This window comes from Poecilia reticulata, linkage group LG17, assembly GCF_000633615.1.
Source record: "Poecilia reticulata strain Guanapo linkage group LG17, Guppy_female_1.0+MT, whole genome shotgun sequence".
Classification (NCBI taxonomy): Eukaryota; Metazoa; Chordata; class Actinopteri; order Cyprinodontiformes; family Poeciliidae; genus Poecilia; species Poecilia reticulata.
In genome coordinates this window covers 10,610,641-10,627,009 of record NC_024347.1, presented here as the reverse complement: position 1 = coordinate 10,627,009, position 16,369 = coordinate 10,610,641, and the positions used below count along the sequence as shown (strand labels likewise).

Below are 16,369 nucleotides of genomic sequence, written 5' to 3'. Positions count from 1 at the left end.
GAACAAGATCAGATTGCAACACAAGGAGAATGTGAAGCTGATAAAAAACAAATCACTCCCATGAACAGTTCCTTCCGAAAGTCTTCATAACCCTTAAATATTGAAAGTGGAGACCGAGCAAGACACRACCGTCTAACTAAGCGGACTGGCCGGGAGAGGAGAGCATTAACCAGAGAAGACGCAGCCAAGATTCTGCTAAGATTTACAGCCCAGTTGGAAGAATCTGTCAAGGACAACTATTAGTTGTGCACTACAAAAATCTGGCTCTCATGGAGGCGTGACAAGAATCAAGCTATTGTCGAAAGGATGCCTTAAGAAGTCCATACTCACTGGATACAGTAACCATAAAAAAGGTGCTTTGTGTAATTAACAAAAAAAATCTAGCTAAGAAACTAACACTGCACATTAATCTAAAAAAACAAAACAAAAAAAAACACCAAGAATGGTGGTGGTAGCATCATGCTGTATAGGGAAGATTATCTTCAGCAGAGATAGCAAAGTGTAAGTTGTGTAAGTTGGACGTCTAATGGAGCTAAATGAACCTAACCCAAACATGCTTGAAGAAATCCAGGTTTAGTTGCAAAAGACTGCAAGAAGAGSGGCTAACCTCCCTGCTGGACGATTGCTCATAATGTGGGTTAAGTTTGTGGTTGGAAAACAACTTAATGTGTAATCTCTCAGAYACTCCCCCCTGCAGCTCTTCATCACGACATTATCTTCCTTCATCTTCTCATTTACAACCGTGGGGACTGAGGGTGTAGGACTGAGAAGTATTTTGTATGATAAACTTGGGGGGGCAATGGGGACAAATACACTGATAATAGTAGTTCCAACAGGTGTTTGCCAATTGCTGCTGCCACTAGTCTGGAGGAGCAGAGTGGCAGGAAGGGGAGAAGCTGGAGGAGGAGGAGTGCCGGGTTTCTGCGGTAGAGAACTGAATCCACCACATKACTGCCATGAGAGATTCAAGAACTTCATCCACAACAGAACAATAACCATCCAGGTATGTTTGGGATGAGGGAATAACATTATATATTGATTTTACATAACACCCTCTTTAAATACACAGTGATTTGAAATGGTCTTGCGTCAACCTATAATTTACTTTTGCAGTTTGCATCTATTAGATAAGACCTTCTGACTGTCTATTCCACAGGTCTTAATAGGTCTTCCAGTCCTCCTAGTGGTCTGTCTTTTTATTTTTGAGTGTGGACTTTGCCTTCTCTGTCAGTAAGTTTTAGTTTAGTTTTGTTTCTTTGACCACATTTACATTTACCAGCCTATTTATTAGACAGAAAGGTATAAAAGCTTTTGTTTTCTATACTCTGCAGTGAAAAAAACAAAAAGCAAAAAACACATTACCGTTTGGTTGTTAACAACAAAACTGGGATATCTTGTTATGATGCAATGTTTTATTGAAAGGGGATAACAAAAGAGAAAGTGCCACACCTAAAACAAGGTGAATGAACGTTATGAACATAATGCAGAAGGGAAATCCTTGATAAACAGAGAAGAAATCGAGAATAGACACCGTGACAGAAAACCAGAGAGATGCATCATCATCATTTGATCAACTAACGTGTGCCAAGTTTTCAGCGAACAGGTTTTTGGCAATTCCCTTGTTGTGCTAAAATAACATTTTCTGTCTGTTCAATTCTGTGATCGCTGGTAGTTTTAATAGCTTCCATTTACAATATTGGAGTAAAATACTATCATCACTAGTAGTAAAAGAGCCAAACGATCCAGAGTAAGAGCCTGGTTCAACTCTTGAGCTACCTTATGCTTGAATGATTCATAAAGTAGAGCTGAGTGGCTTAACATGTCTATGGGAAGAATATTCTCGAACTTCATAACCTCAGTGACATGAAAAGACTAAGACCGTTCTCTATCAATTAATTATTCCTCCATCCAAATCTGCCTTCCCCTTCCCCTTTCCGCCATTTTTCCACAGATTGTTAACGGAAACAATTAGAAACGTTCAGGTCTCTATCTCCGGCTGCTGAGACAAGAGATTCTCCGGATCAGCGCTGCGAATTCATCCGGACTTTGATGGATTTCCCCTGACGCAGCTGCTCCAAGCCAACAACCTGACAGGCGGTGAGACGCAGAAGGGAGCTGCAGATAGATAGATGGCACTTCACATCTGCTGGACGTTCAGCGGAGTCAAGCGGGATCTCCTAAATCTCGGAACATATTTCAGACCTCAAGGACGACCCCGCGGCCCTCCTCCTCCAAACGGGGGGGCAGGCAGGATGGAGGTTTCAGAGAGCGTTTGTCTCACATAGAGAGAKGTCTGGCGGCGTTGTTCTCACTGCATAGAATGAAATGGCAACTTTTTTCCGCCTCTCTTTTTATTGCCAACTGGCACAGAGTGGCGTCCCGCTCCAAGCGTCTCCTCTGTTCTCTCTTGAGTTATGGTTCTGTTTGTTATACAATTAGCCCGCCAGGATGGGCATCATAAATAAAGCCATGGGTGTAGATCAGCAAGTTGTTCTCCCCCTTTCACTCTGTTGGTCCCGGTCCATCTGCGTATGTATGTGTCTGAGATGACGTGTTGCATGTCTGCTCCATATGTGGGACTGAATAGCGGGAGTCAAATCTTGTCGTAAAAAAAAAGAAAAAAGAAAAAAAGGCGTCTCCACTCTGTCTGTTGTCTCCGCGCGCCTCACGTTGAGACAAAAAGCGCGCASGTTTAAACATCTGCACCGTCAAAACGCTTCAGATAAACCGTTCCACAAGAACGTGAACCAATGTCGCTGGCCAGACGGTCAAACGTCCAAACTTAAGCTCACACTCACACCAAAGAGCTTCCAAAGTGAAAGCTTAACAGCGGGCTACATGGGGAGGAGCTCTGAGAGGAACATGCTAACAAGTTCCGACTCATTTGATGAATTTGTTCTGCAACCGAACTGCGAGTCACACATTATTTCTTGACTGGGCACAGTCCGACTGCGGAAGGATCTCATCGCCGCGACTTTGCCAAGTAAGCACCAGTGCAAACTCTGTCAACGTACTGCATTAATTAGTTTAAAGCAAAGATGCTGCAAAGCAGATTTTATGGCTTTCAAACAGACGAAAGAAAAAAAATTATCATGGCTGTTTAACAACTTTATACTTGGCACAGGAGCCCTATATAATCACAGGTGATGGGGGGGAATGGAGGGGGGGGTCTTTACGGTTTATCGCTGTGTTTTGTGGTATTTCTGGGGGGTGAGATTAAAGCACAAAATGATTCTAAAGTTCAGCCCAATATTTTAAGCAATATACCTATCACTGCATACAGTTAGAGCCTTACAAAAACAAATGCTAGCTGGAGTGCAACCCTGCTACTGAACAACTGTACTCACTAATTTTACTCAATAACTTGGAAATTCTAATTCAGCATCRTGCTTTTTGTTCATCTACAGTAACAGAAGTAGTATTTTGAACATTTGAATCACAAAACATGCAAAATCACACACAYACACTGTTCATTTTGTTTGTAAATGACAACTTTATCTCTTTCAAATGAGTAACGATTATTGTCTTTTTTTTAAAAAAAGAATGAGATAATCTGTTCCTTATAATTTTTTGAGTTAAGAAAAGTCCCAAGAATCACAGCAACTTTTGGCTTTATATTGGTGTTTTAAGTATGAGATTACACAGCACCAATACTGTGTTAGCAAGACCTATAACGGTCACAACAGTTACTAAATGTATTTTTTAAATTCGTTTGAAATGTGCAGTGATTAATTGATAAATCCCAATCTTTTCCATCTCCTTTCTGTATCCTAATGGACTGAGTGATAAAAGTTGTCATTGACGCTGTTGTGTGAATTCCAAATGCTGGCATAAAAATAATCTAATGCCTATAGTTGACAGGCATTCAGTCAAAAGAAGCTACCTAGAAGCAATCATTGCATCCAGCAGCAGTTGCCTACCTTTACATGCGCCGCCCTGCTCTTCGTAGCCCGGTTTGCAGAGACATCCGCCGATAGGAACCAACCACTCTCCATCTGCTCCGCAGTACATTTTCGGCTCCTCTCGCTCCTCTGACTGGTTGACGCACGACCCCCTGACCTCGACCAGGGAAGACGTGTCAGCGCCGGTGACCGTGTCGGGAAAGGTCGCCAAGTTCCGGACAGTGAGCGGGCAGGTTTTGTAGAAAACCCGGACGGAAACCAAAGCGATGCAGGCGCCCACGTCCTGAAAGGCCAGGTAGAAGCCCTTCCTCGTYGTGACCTTYACATCTCGAATTTCTGTGTTCAACTTCATGATGCGGTCCCCGACGTCCACCTGGCAGTGAAGAGGACGGAATAATCTTAATGCAACGCRCAGTAAAGCATCTCAGTCCGGTTCACTTGTTCAACCCGAACGTGAGAGTTTCAGCTGAACCGTTTGCCGATGTTTCCATTTTCGGCACTTGGCTCAGGTTCAAGTGAACTTTCATCGATTTCGCAGGTAAAAGTAACCTTTAATGCTTGCAACACTTAAATCAGCAGACTTTTTTTTTTTTAGGAGCGGCCAAGCAAAAGCACGCTGCCAATTTTTAGAGGACAGAAAAACAGACATCCAAGATCGAAGCGCTTGTAAACCATGTCAGAAAATTACAGCTAAGTGCCAGAAGGTTTTATTTTCCGCATGGCGGCAAATTAAAGTGAGAGGAGGTGGGTGGATAAACAACTGAAAGCCTGACTCAGTTGTTTGGTGCTACCTGGGTGAAACTCTCGTCTGCTGCCACCGTGTCCACCTTAATGAAGCTGCTCTCCTTGATGTAGCTCTCTCTGTCTTCGTTTGACTCGTGGTAGTACAGATTGAACGTTTCCTGCAAGATAAGAAACGGGTTTAGGAAAAAGCAGTGGCTGAGAATAACTCCAATATAGTTGTATTTTGGCTCAAAAGAGGATAGGTCAAATTCAGGTTTGGGCTAAGCTAATCAGCAAATAATGCAATGCCTTGCAGTAGCATATACATGCATTTTAAAAATTTGCCACATTGTGACCAAAAGGTTTGACTGGGCCATTTTAGCACATTAGGACTTGTTAATCTTAACCAGTCTATTGTAGCCCAGCTGGAAAGTGATGTCTCAAATCTTTCTCARCCTCTACCAGTTATGTACTCAGGATTTTCCGATATTTTTGTTCCATTCATCTTTCCATCAACTTTGACCAGCTTCCTTGTCCTGACTGAAAAAACCCTTTCCACRATGTGAGGCTGTGACATTCTTGTTTAACGGTGGACGAGGTGTTTTCAGGGTGTTAGATTTCCTCCATAAATGCCATTTTGGATGGAGCCCCAAAAGTTACATTATGATCCCATCCTACCAGRTTTCCTTATGTCCCCTATACTCCATCTTCAAAAATCATACATCTTTTTCTTTCCATGCACTTCGCAACTATGAATTGCCTTTTGTTGGTCTAGCACATAAAATTATATAGATAAAACGCATTCAAGCTTTTGTTTAAGTTAAAACAAATAAAAAATTAAGGATTTGTATGTATAAGAAAGTTATTTTAGGGAAAGTCTGTGCTCGTGGTGACAGCTAGCATGAGAAATGGAGTTAAATCTTAATTAAAAATGCCTACWGTCCTGCAGCTCCCCTCTGCTTCCACATCATGCAGAACGTTCTTTACCTTGCAGGTGCCGGTGACTCCTGGAAGGCTGTTGCAGTCTCTCAAAGTAAACTTGACTTCGACGTAAACCCGCTGAGCACCGGACCGGGGGATCCAGTCTGTTCTCAGCCAGTTGTTCTGACTGGGCTCCAGAACATTACACACCTGGTACGTCCTGATGGGGATGTTCTTCTCATCCATAATGCTCACTTCCTCCCACTTCAAACACACACACACACACACACACACACACGCACGCACACACACGCAATTCTGTTACTCCAGGGGAGAAATGAAAGTTTTATATTTTTTTAGGAATAAAAAAAATTGTGTATAATTACAGCTCACTGAGTAAATGGAGATGCCATACATCTTTTAGCTGCTTCCTTGCTTTGCAGGGAACTGCTAGACTTTACCCATGCAAACACTAACACGCTGGCTAACAAGACAAACTTTTAATAAGCAGATGTTTGTTCAGTGTGATCATTCTCAGTGGCTATACTGTATGGAGCAACAGAGAAGRAYCCCTGCTGCCAGCTGCAGCTAATTTTGTAATTTTGTCAGGAAGCCATTTAGACAGCCATTGTTTTTCAGAAAATGACTCAATGTTTGGTGGCGGGTTTTTTTTTTTTTTTTTTTACATAATCTGCCCTCATAAACTGAAAGCGGTCACTTCATCGGGACCTCTTTGTCCCAATGAAGGCTACAGACTGGGTCCAAAACCATTTCCAATGCTGCGTCCTCTAATTCACAGCAGTGATTTAAAGCTTCGCCATCCAACATTCACTCCGGCATCAATATTCTGCAGCGGCCAGCGGTTCCGATCTGTTGAGAGTCCAAGGCTTTCTGCAGGCACATTTCCATACAAGCGAGGCGGGCTCAACCTTCGCCGCGCCATCCATCTCAATAGGGCCGATTATTTGCCTTGTACTGTGACCCTCCAAATGACCGCTGAGCCTCCCAGCTCCAAATTGGCTTTTTATTGCCACTGAATAATAATCTTGCTCTCTCCGTACCAGTGAGAGCTGTATACACGCTAAATTTACCGTGTCCGGAGAAAGAAAAAGAGAGGGCGAACTGTGTGAGTGATAGAGTGTGYGCGTGTGTGTTGCCGTGCGCGTATCATAGGGTGAGTGTGCGAAGAGTTTTCTTAACCTGATCAATATGTCATCAGTGGCGCGTGCAGGGTTACAGCAGAAACGCTGATAAATTACTAGTGATGTAAATTTTAGTAGATGTGCAAAAAGAACCCGCAGTGCAGCAAACATGTGACAGACTCTGACCTTCAGTTTGTAATAAAACTTAATTCTTTCATCATTTTTCAGTTCCAGGGCAGTTAAAATACTGAAAACACACTGGGCAAGCATCGTTTCTGACAGCTAAGTTTTATSGCGACGCAGTGACTCATACTCCTTATCTGAGTTTCATTGTCCAGAAATACCAGTCTGCTATTGTTTTAACTGTACGCTGCTTCCAGCTGTGTTAAAGCAGACATGGAAACCTTTTTGGTGTGACCTCTTTTAAGGCAGACGGAGATCACAGCTGTCAGAGGGAAGAGTCTCTTTGTCCCAACCATAAAGAGGCTGAGTTTTTCTATCTGTGTGTGCGTGTGTGTGTTTCTGAAAGATGGGGATGATGGGGGGTGCCTCTAATCTAAAGCTCAGTACGTGAAGAGCAGGACCCTGTCAATCAAGCTGCACGCGATAGAATAAGAGCACGGTAACCCCGAAGAAATAGAAGTCAAGTTCACCAATAACTTTTATGTTACAGTTTTAGATCACGGTGACAACAAAAAGTACAAAAAAAAAAAAAAAAAAAGCTGGTAAGTTAAAATATAAAACAGATATTTCTAGGATATATTCTGGCAATTGCTTGGTAGTACAAATCCCTAAAAAAATCGACACCCACCATCAAGCTGGTTTGTGCCTTTGACTGTGCCAAATTAAACGCCAGCAATCTCATATTAGCACTTAGTCTTGGTGAACAACAGCACATTGCAAAATCTGTGGGAAGATTATTTACAGCTTTCCAGACCAAGTGTGCACAAGTGTGTGTGAATGTGCATGTACTTAAGATAGAGATTGTGTTTTCAGAGGAGAGAGCAGGTTGTAAACAGTGTATCTGTAAAGAGAGAGAGAGAGAGAGAGAGAGAGAGAAAAAGTCTCCCACTCACCCCTCCCTCTGCAGGATTGGCTGCCCATTTCAGTTCTCCTGGCACTGTCCTGGTATCCAGCAGGGTCACTGGAATCGCAGATACACACACACACACACACACACACATGCATGCAAATAGTTTAAGAACAAACAGCGTACAATGCTTCACAACAACGTTATTAAGCCATGAAACTTAAGCTGGATAAGTTAGAAAACCCTTTTCTGGCTACAGTGTGTGTTGGCTGGAGTTTGTGACAACTGTAAAATAAGCAAGGGCCTCTTTGAGATTCTCATAGCATGATGAATACTACACTTTCATCAACTTTATCACGTTTACACAATAACCCTGTTGAAAAGTGTAAAATATATAGAATAATACTATGTATACAAGTGGTATATTAGCATGGATTTGTTCCCACAAATCCATGCTAATATTTAAGTTCCAAACACTGGAACTTATTATTCCAGTGTTTGGAATAATAAGTTCCAAACACTGGGCATCTATGGATATTCTCTTTTCTTTCTTTTTTATTTTTATTTTTACTTTGACCAATTTATATCTTTTTTTAACCCGAACAAATGATACTAAACGTTGGCTAGTCCATTTCATCAACACTCTTGGCTTTTATTAGATATTTCTTTTCTCCAAAAAGCAGATTAAGTCTTCCTTCCAATTGGGGGAAAAGTGTAGAGGCCTCCTTTCAGCCAGCTGACAGGCAGTGCCCATAAACAGGCGTAGGGTTTGCACTCCATGATGCTAAGCTGTAGCATTCTCTAAATGTACTTTATTTACATTTTCGGGCATTTCATAAAAAAGTGAGCAGAAACAGCATGATATCCTTGGTGTACATTGTTGCTGATACTGATCTATGCTTGCTGCCAAAATACAGAAAGTTTTATAAGATGGAGACAACTTTTAATCCTCTAGACTACCATTTCCCATGTTGCTGCAGCACAACTTGAAATAAAAGGAGAAAAAAAATCCTTCGTTTAAACAGCCTGCTAGTGTGCAAATTCATGTTTTCAAGCATGTGCCGGATTTCTGCAAATTTGATGCAATAAAACACGCTTTACTTTAGCCACTGTGCGCCAGCCACGATTTGAAAACTACTGTAATTCTCATAAGATTTTGCGATGAATATGTAAAAACTGTATCATTTGAAGGCGGGGCCAGAAATGAGTGGCATGCATTTAAAAAGGGGCACTRTGAAGGACAAAAAGGGAAAGCACATTAATGAAAATCAATCAGTCAATCACTCGTTCAATTAATCAGTCATTCAATAGATGGACAATAGAGTTGGCCATTGCTCATTTRCCGCTTGAAAACAAARGTAMATTTGTTTGTGTTACTTTATTTTAGTTTGTAAGTTGCAGTTCTGTCTTAACCCAAAGAGATTATCGAAGCGTGGAATATATGAATTTAACTTCAAAGGTTTTAAAATAACATGCAGTAAAAGCTATAATGGCCGTTTTTTTTTTTTTTTTTGGTCACCCCAATCCTTAACAAAAGGGTGTGCTCTTTACAGAGCACACTCGCAAAATTATGCAGCTCATATGGGGAAATCAACCATAAAATCATTACAAAAATTATAAGGTGATAAGCATTTAACTTTTTCCCTAACAGTTCATGATCCGCGCAGCTCAGCCCTCCTCTCTCGCAGTCCTCGGATGCGCCCTGAGCGCACGCAGCGCCTCTTCCAGCGGTGTAACCCCGGCACGCACACTCACCTTCATTAGGGAGATAGATCCTCGTCCTGGCGCAAGAAACCAGCGTTATTATCCAGACGGATGATAAAAGTGTCCGCAACAGATTCCCAGCCATGTGTGCCGTGCGGAAGCCTGCGAGCTCTCCGTGGGCTGTGCGCGCTGGCTGAAGCGGCTCCATCCCGGTGGGAAAACTCCGTGTGAATGAAACCAAGTGTGAAAGCGAGTTGGGGATGGATGCAGGCAGCAGGAGCGGCGGCGGCGGCGGATTCAGGGGCGGTCTCCCACTCAGAAGCTTCCCTTGATGGTAAATGACATGAAGTTAATGCAAAACAGCGCCGAGGCTCATATTAGCGTCAGTCACTGAAATATTATTTGTTAGTGCCTTATAAGCACATCTTAGGGAGAAAGTTGCTGATAAAATAAATTAGGTTTATTGGGAGTCTGCGTGACAGAAGATGATCGGTAGCTTTCGAAATTTATGAAACGTAATGAAATAGCATATATGAAATAAAGAAAAAACTTTAGATTATAGAAAAACCCCAGCAAGCGTCACCTGCTTCATCTGTAATATCCTCTTATCTAARGGGACATGAAGCAACCAAGCGTCGGACTAAAACAATATAGATGTAATCTAAAGGAGGCCGGAGGTAAACGTTACAAGAGCTACACTGTAAAACAAAAAAAAAAAGGGAAAAAAACCGCACTGTGCTGCATAATTTCAAAAAACATGAATGCTTCACAAGTTCCCCACAACTGGTTGGGCTGCATGAATATGGCTGGAATTATCGGAGGCTCTTTGTCCGCATGAGCAGACAACACGATGCTGCAGAGTGTGACTACAGCGCCACCTGTTGACGGATGGGGACCTCTGTGAGCTTATCGGGGGCTTTGTAGGTAGTGTGGTAATGACATGAGGATAAGGAGACATCTGTCAGCTGCTAATATTTTAAATTCCATATGGGCRTAATAAAGGAAATAAAATAAGCTGACTCATTTCTTTAAAGCTCTTACGCTAGCTTTTCTGTAAAACTAGACAAACTCACTTTACCACTTCAGAACCATTYCCCCCCCTGTTRAGCTATTATTTTTTAAATCTGTCTGTCTTCATTCGTCTTCAAAAAGAGGYATACGTAGAATGTGCCATTCTTAGGTTTTCTATTTGCTTTGTAACGTTGTGATTTGTTATTTAATTAAAATAAGTACAATCTTCCCAAAAACAAAGAGCAAATGAAAGGAGATGAGGTTTAAAACAGCTGATTAGTAATTTTGAGTGTTTARTTTGTTCATTTACATTTTTTTTTTTACAATTACAGGTATACCCTTAAAGGTATTTGTTATGTACAGCATGCAGAAAAGTGAATCAAGTACACCGGAGAGCAACGCATGGCAACTGGGGCAGGGAAAAGTGGAAAGGTCAAATTTCATTGTTAATTTACTCTTCAGTTGTCCAGGTAAACATCTTATTGATATCAAAATACATTTCTTTATGTGAGACTCACAAAGTAGTAGGAGGAAAACAAGTTAAAATAAAATAAAAAATCCTAAAAAAAAACAACAAAGTAACCACAACTAATTCTGCAAGTAACTAGGTTTCAATTAGAGTTGGAGGTAAGCAAATTTTTTGCAGTGTCATCTGCATATAAAAGGAATTTGGCATTTTATATATTATTGTACAGAACTTTTGTACAGAGAGGGAGTAGSAGGAGCTAGATGGATGCAGACAAATCTTATAAAAATGTCCATGGTTTGGTGATGATGAAGTCTCAATGRCGTTTCCTGCAAAACCGATGCATTACAACATCAGTTTGGCTTCCTCTGCCAAATGATCACCAGGCAGACTAATAATCCCATCACTTAGCCCCAGCATGCATGCATCTCCACTGCATCCTATAACATTACTCTTCCAGTCGACACCAAAGGGAGGAGATAAGAAGGAAATACCTTCTCTATGCAGTCTTCAAGTTGTTGGGGTAAGCTAAAGTCCGTGCATTGCCTTTGTGCTGGCAAATCMTGAAACTATTTAGTGTGACCCCAGCTGAAAATGAAACTGACTCAGTTTTTGAGTGAATATGCATTTCGAAGTAATGGAAAAATACAAACAGGAACATCATCTATTGAAGTTCTGAAGACATTATACTCATTACCGTTTGCTTAAGTTTGAACAACTGCAGCAGTGACCAGCATGGCTTGCTGGACATAAGAGTCAAACTGTGGCTCAGGCTGGTCAGATGAACACATAGTAACTCAAGGGAGATTTGGAAAGCTTTAGAAATGTYGTTGATGTCAATCAGAAGTGATTAAATCCCTTCACYATTGAGTATACTAATATTAGTTGATCAGCGTGATTATCGTCTCCTGTAATTTTGAATACAAAAGCAAACRTAGTATTTATAAACTGGATCATTTTTATGTGGTGTCCCTTTCAAAAATGTTTTAATTTACAAGACACACAAAGAAAAATTAATCATTACTTCATTGTCAGGTTGTATCTTCATTACCCAGACATATTTATTTATTGGGAAAAAAAAATCACCACTTGACAACTTCTTTAATAGAAGCAAACATACGCTGGGCAAGAATTGTGTGTAAAAGCATGAGGGGACAAACAAAGACGAGGCACATGACGCGGCCTCCTACACTCTCCTTCGAAACAGAGACTTGCTGAACGTCTACAAATGTTAGTTTTTTTTTATAATCTCTGTTGAAAATCACCAGCGCACAGCACTACATAGTTGCTGCCCTATTTTGTGGGGAATAGTGTGAGCAAGCAAGTGTATTTGTGAGCCCAAGTGTGTACACGCCGAGAGTTTCTGTGTGTCGATCCCTGTTGGTCTCCATCTTGCGTTTTTGTCTTCACAGTTGCTACGCTGAAACCATCTCAGGCCCCTGTAAGGCACCATAATGGTCCCAGGAAGAGCATCTGGCACTTTGGGACGGCAAAAAAAAAAAAAACCCACCTCCCCGCTTCGATCTGCCAATCTACTCCCCCCAACGACCATAATACCATTTTCACGATTCATTCTCCTTCCATGCCACGATAGACTGCGCAATCACAAAAGCCCAATTAGCCAAAAGAGGAACGGCGACTTTGCTCGGGGACCGAACAGCCAATGGCATCAGGCGGCGTCCGACGAGGGCCTATGGGGCCGCGGGCGCAGGTGGGTGGGACATGGTGACACGATGACATGGATGGAGAACGCGCCATTTGTTTCTGGTCATTTATGTCAACCAAAGTTTTGATTGATGATACTCGGGGATGTTTTTCCCACTCTCCCTTGAGATTCCCACCTCTCAGGAGGGGGCGGGTGGTGGTTTCTTGGACCCTTAAGTTTGGYCCTTAGTCCTGTGCCACACAAACACACATCTTGCACTGACTTTTTGTTCCATTTTAGGGTCCCCAGATGGCTGCTGCCCACACATCTGTATTGAAAGAAAAATCTCTACATATAGACTGCGTTACCATTTGCACCAATTCGTTTTGCGCTCGTTGAAGGTGAGGTGAGTGGAAAAGGACCGCGAAAAATTCCCCGAAAGTTAAAAAAAACAAAGTAGACAAATGTAAATTTGTGCGTGTGAGTGAGAGTGTAAAGAGAAAAGCCCGAGGGACGGTAGGTGTGTGGGCGTCTGAGAGAGGAGAACAATAGAAGCAAGGAAGGAGAGATGAGGAGCAGCACGTTGCCAGTGAGGATTTGATTGGGTGGGAGGATGGTTAGGGGTGGCGTGGAGTGGGGTGCTGGAAAAAAGAAAAGGATGATCCCTCAAAGGCTCCATGAGATATTCCTGGAGTGAGCAAGGGTTTCATTTGGCTTGCAGTCCTAAACAGAGAGCTTAAACTGTTTAATATTCATACAGCCAGACTGGTATTCTCCTGGATGTATCGCAGATAATAGAGTTTCTCAACGTGCGCTGTGGAAGTTTGCGCGGTCGAACTCGTCGGGTCGACAAAGCGTCATTAGCATGTCAGAGGCGTTCTGTTGGGTACCCAGTTCCCTCCGTAGCAGCTGCTAGCCTGGCAAATTACTCAGTTCATGTGTGCATTGGATTGAACGCGCATCCGTGTTGAGAATGCACAAAGGAGGAGGCAGAGGGAAGGTTACATCAAAAACATCCCTCCTCAGACCGTGTGTGCGCCTGTACGTGTCTCAGCTTTGATGACTGGAGAAATCTCCATCAGCACCTTGCTTTGGGAGCGTACAGTATTTGTGTGTGTGTGTGCGTGTGCGTGTGCGTGTGCGTGTGTGTGTGTGTGTGTGTGCGTGTGCACGCGGGGAGTGTTTGTGTGCTGTGTTTGCGTGCGATTGCATAAACATGGTGTCAGAGTGATGAGATGTTCTCTCTATYCATCTGTTCTGCTGGCATTTACATCTTAGGGAGCACTACAATGGAGGAGAGGCAGACCGAGAAGGATAAACAGTGCTGTGGAGAAATTCAACAACGTTGTCAGGTTTGTCTGTCAGTCCCCGGAGTCAAGATATGGTTTGGGTTCCCTTCGGAGCTCTCAGACTTTGCTGGCCAATTGCTCCCGTTTGCCATTTTGTTTCTTTTGCAGTTTCAGTCATTGTRCTTAAGTCCCGTGAWGGGCAAAAAACTGAACTGAGGAGGAGCATCTGGCACTTTGGGAAGGCAAAAAAGAAACATCTCTCAGCTTCGATCTGCCACTCCTCACCACCTCCTCCGCCACAACACGGTTTTCACATTTCATTCTCCCCCCTATCACAAAAGCCCAATTAGTCAAGAGAGCAACACCAACTTCGCCGAGGGACCAACTAGCCAGCCGCATCAGGCAGCTCCTGGTGAGGGCCTGTAGGGCGGCATCGCAGCTGGGTGGGACGTGGCTGTGGGTTCGAAGTGACATGGTTGCAGTAAGGGAGAATTATCCTTTTTTTTTTGGCTATTTGTGTCACCGTAGTTAGTTCTGCTGAAGCGTTCAAGAGAATCGGATGCTTTGCGGGAGCAAAACAAAAATCTTCCCAATCTCTTCTCATCCGTTAATAATGCATTTGTTATGTTGGTTGTTGAGGGTGGAATGGCGTCGTCTATCACAGATTGCGTTTAAATAAGYTTGCATAATTTTTTTTTACGTTCAAGGAAATTTAGTACCTGATTTGACTATTGAGAATTTTTTCTCAACATTTTTGTAAAGGAATGTGGATATGTTATAAAATAAAAAAATAAAATCATGTTTTATATAATAAGACACATAAACATGCCCTCTTAAGTATAAAAAATTCCTATTACCCTTAATTGAGATTAGTTTATTTACCCTCAATATACCCATAAAAATTCTTAAATCATATGTAGTCTAATTTATATTGTTTTTTGAAAACAGCTTTTTTTTCCCTACAGTCTATTTCAAGTGAATTTCTATCGGATCCCCCATTTGAGCCAGTTTACTATAATGAGTTATATGAGATTATAACTCTTGAGCAAATTAAAATAACTCTAAGTGACCTCCTGTTGGCATATTTTACTTGTTTCTTACAGTAGATAGAAATATCTTAAACTATCTGTTGTATGAAACAACCACATTTACATGAGTACGAAATGATTTTTTATGACTGGTTGCATACGTATGTACAAGCACTGTCATGTACAAAAGGTGCCCTGTAAATACATTTCGATTGACTAATAATTCATGGAAGCGCTTAGCCATGAAAAGAAATCGACCTGAAATGAAGTGGACAACAATGAAATGAAATCAAGAGCGTACACAATGCTTTGTTTGGGTAAGAAACAGAAGGAGAACTTTACAAAACAGCAACTCACAAGTCGAGATCAGCTATAGGTGATTTGACCTGACTTTGACTCTTCTCTGATGTAAACCTGTGCATCAGATCTGGGTTTTTAAAGTGTCTTCAGGAGGATTTGAGAGCGAAGCTGCAATGCGTTTGTCTTTGGATGCGGAGTATATTTTGTTGTGTGTGCCTGCGCCGTTGTGGACATGTATGAGTGTACGTACGAGAGACTYGGAGAGGAAWAAAAAAATCATTGTTCTGTTCCTTCTTATCTGCCGCCTCGGCGGAGTTCCTGTGCTGTTTCCCCCCACAGCAATGTGACCCGACTGTGATACGGCGCAGCCTCCTCTCCGCAGATAACATAGCACCCTAAAAATACTCCTCTTTCTACCACTCCAGTCCCCTCTGTTCTCCTCACCTCCTCTGGCTCGGTGTATCTTCCGAGATCTCCCTCTCTGCCGTGAGTTAGCGCTGCCAGACTGAAACACCTCTGGGCGCCTCCTGGTGTCACGGGGGTCTTTTAACTCGGTATCTTCTCCTCTATTCGTCATCTGATGCTCGCTCTGTCAGAGGCCGTGGATGCTGCGGTGTTGCTTTGAACAACAAACGTGTTGGTGAGGCTGTTACATCACAAGTTTGCTTATAATCTTCCACAATAACTCCTTCAGCTACTTCAGTCACCCACAGTCTGGACACACAGGGCAGATGGCATGTAGGAGGAAACAGTGAGGACGRATCTGCTGGGCTCACATAATTATATATCAAGTAGTTTACCATGATTCCTCAATAAAGCACAGATGAGGCCATTGCTTTTGGTGCCACGCTGCTCTGGCAGCGGGGAACAATGCTTATTATGATAAACAAAAGGATCTTTTAGAAAGATCATGCCACAGCCAACTGCCTGAACTCTCATCTGTTGTAAAAGTGCTTTTAAGGAAACAGACAAAACCCCTTCATGTGGGCTCGAGGAAGTTTCTGGCTAATTAAAAATGCTTTTATTCTACGCTGCTTTGCCATGTTTTGACATTTAGGGTTAGAAAGCTGCCTGTTTTTGCTGCAGTGGTTTGTGCCTACGTGCACGAGCGTACGTGCACATCCTCGCCTTTTCTCTTGGCCCACACCCACGCAGGTGACCAGAGTGGGGCATTGTGTGGGTGGACAACTCAATGGTGACCCCCCCCC

The 16,369-nt window shown here is 42.5% G+C and overlaps 1 protein-coding gene across 4 annotated transcripts in view; it reads right to left on the bottom strand.

Moving 5' to 3' along the window:
• LOC103479267 (ephrin type-A receptor 4-A-like) overlaps positions 1-15,796 on the bottom strand; it is a 37,566-nt gene extending 21,770 nt beyond the window's left edge. Inside the window, exons 1-6 of one of the 4 annotated variants that reach the window (XM_017310145.1) lie at positions 15,606-15,796; positions 9,474-9,749; positions 7,765-7,832; positions 5,613-5,810; positions 4,694-4,804; positions 3,921-4,275 (exon numbers count right to left, since the gene is read on the bottom strand). In XM_017310145.1, coding sequence (XP_017165634.1) covers positions 3,921-4,275; positions 4,694-4,804; positions 5,613-5,810; positions 7,765-7,832; positions 9,474-9,749; positions 15,606-15,738 — 1,141 coding nt within the window. In that variant the 5' untranslated portion in view covers positions 15,739-15,796. Of the gene's footprint in view, positions 1-3,920; positions 4,276-4,693; positions 4,805-5,612; positions 5,811-7,764; positions 7,833-9,473; positions 9,750-10,005; positions 10,228-15,605 lie in introns of those variants that run through there. The other 3 variants (XM_017310144.1, XM_008433619.2, XM_008433618.2) reach the window with 3 other exon arrangements.
• Between the last annotated feature and the right edge of the window lie 573 nt (positions 15,797-16,369).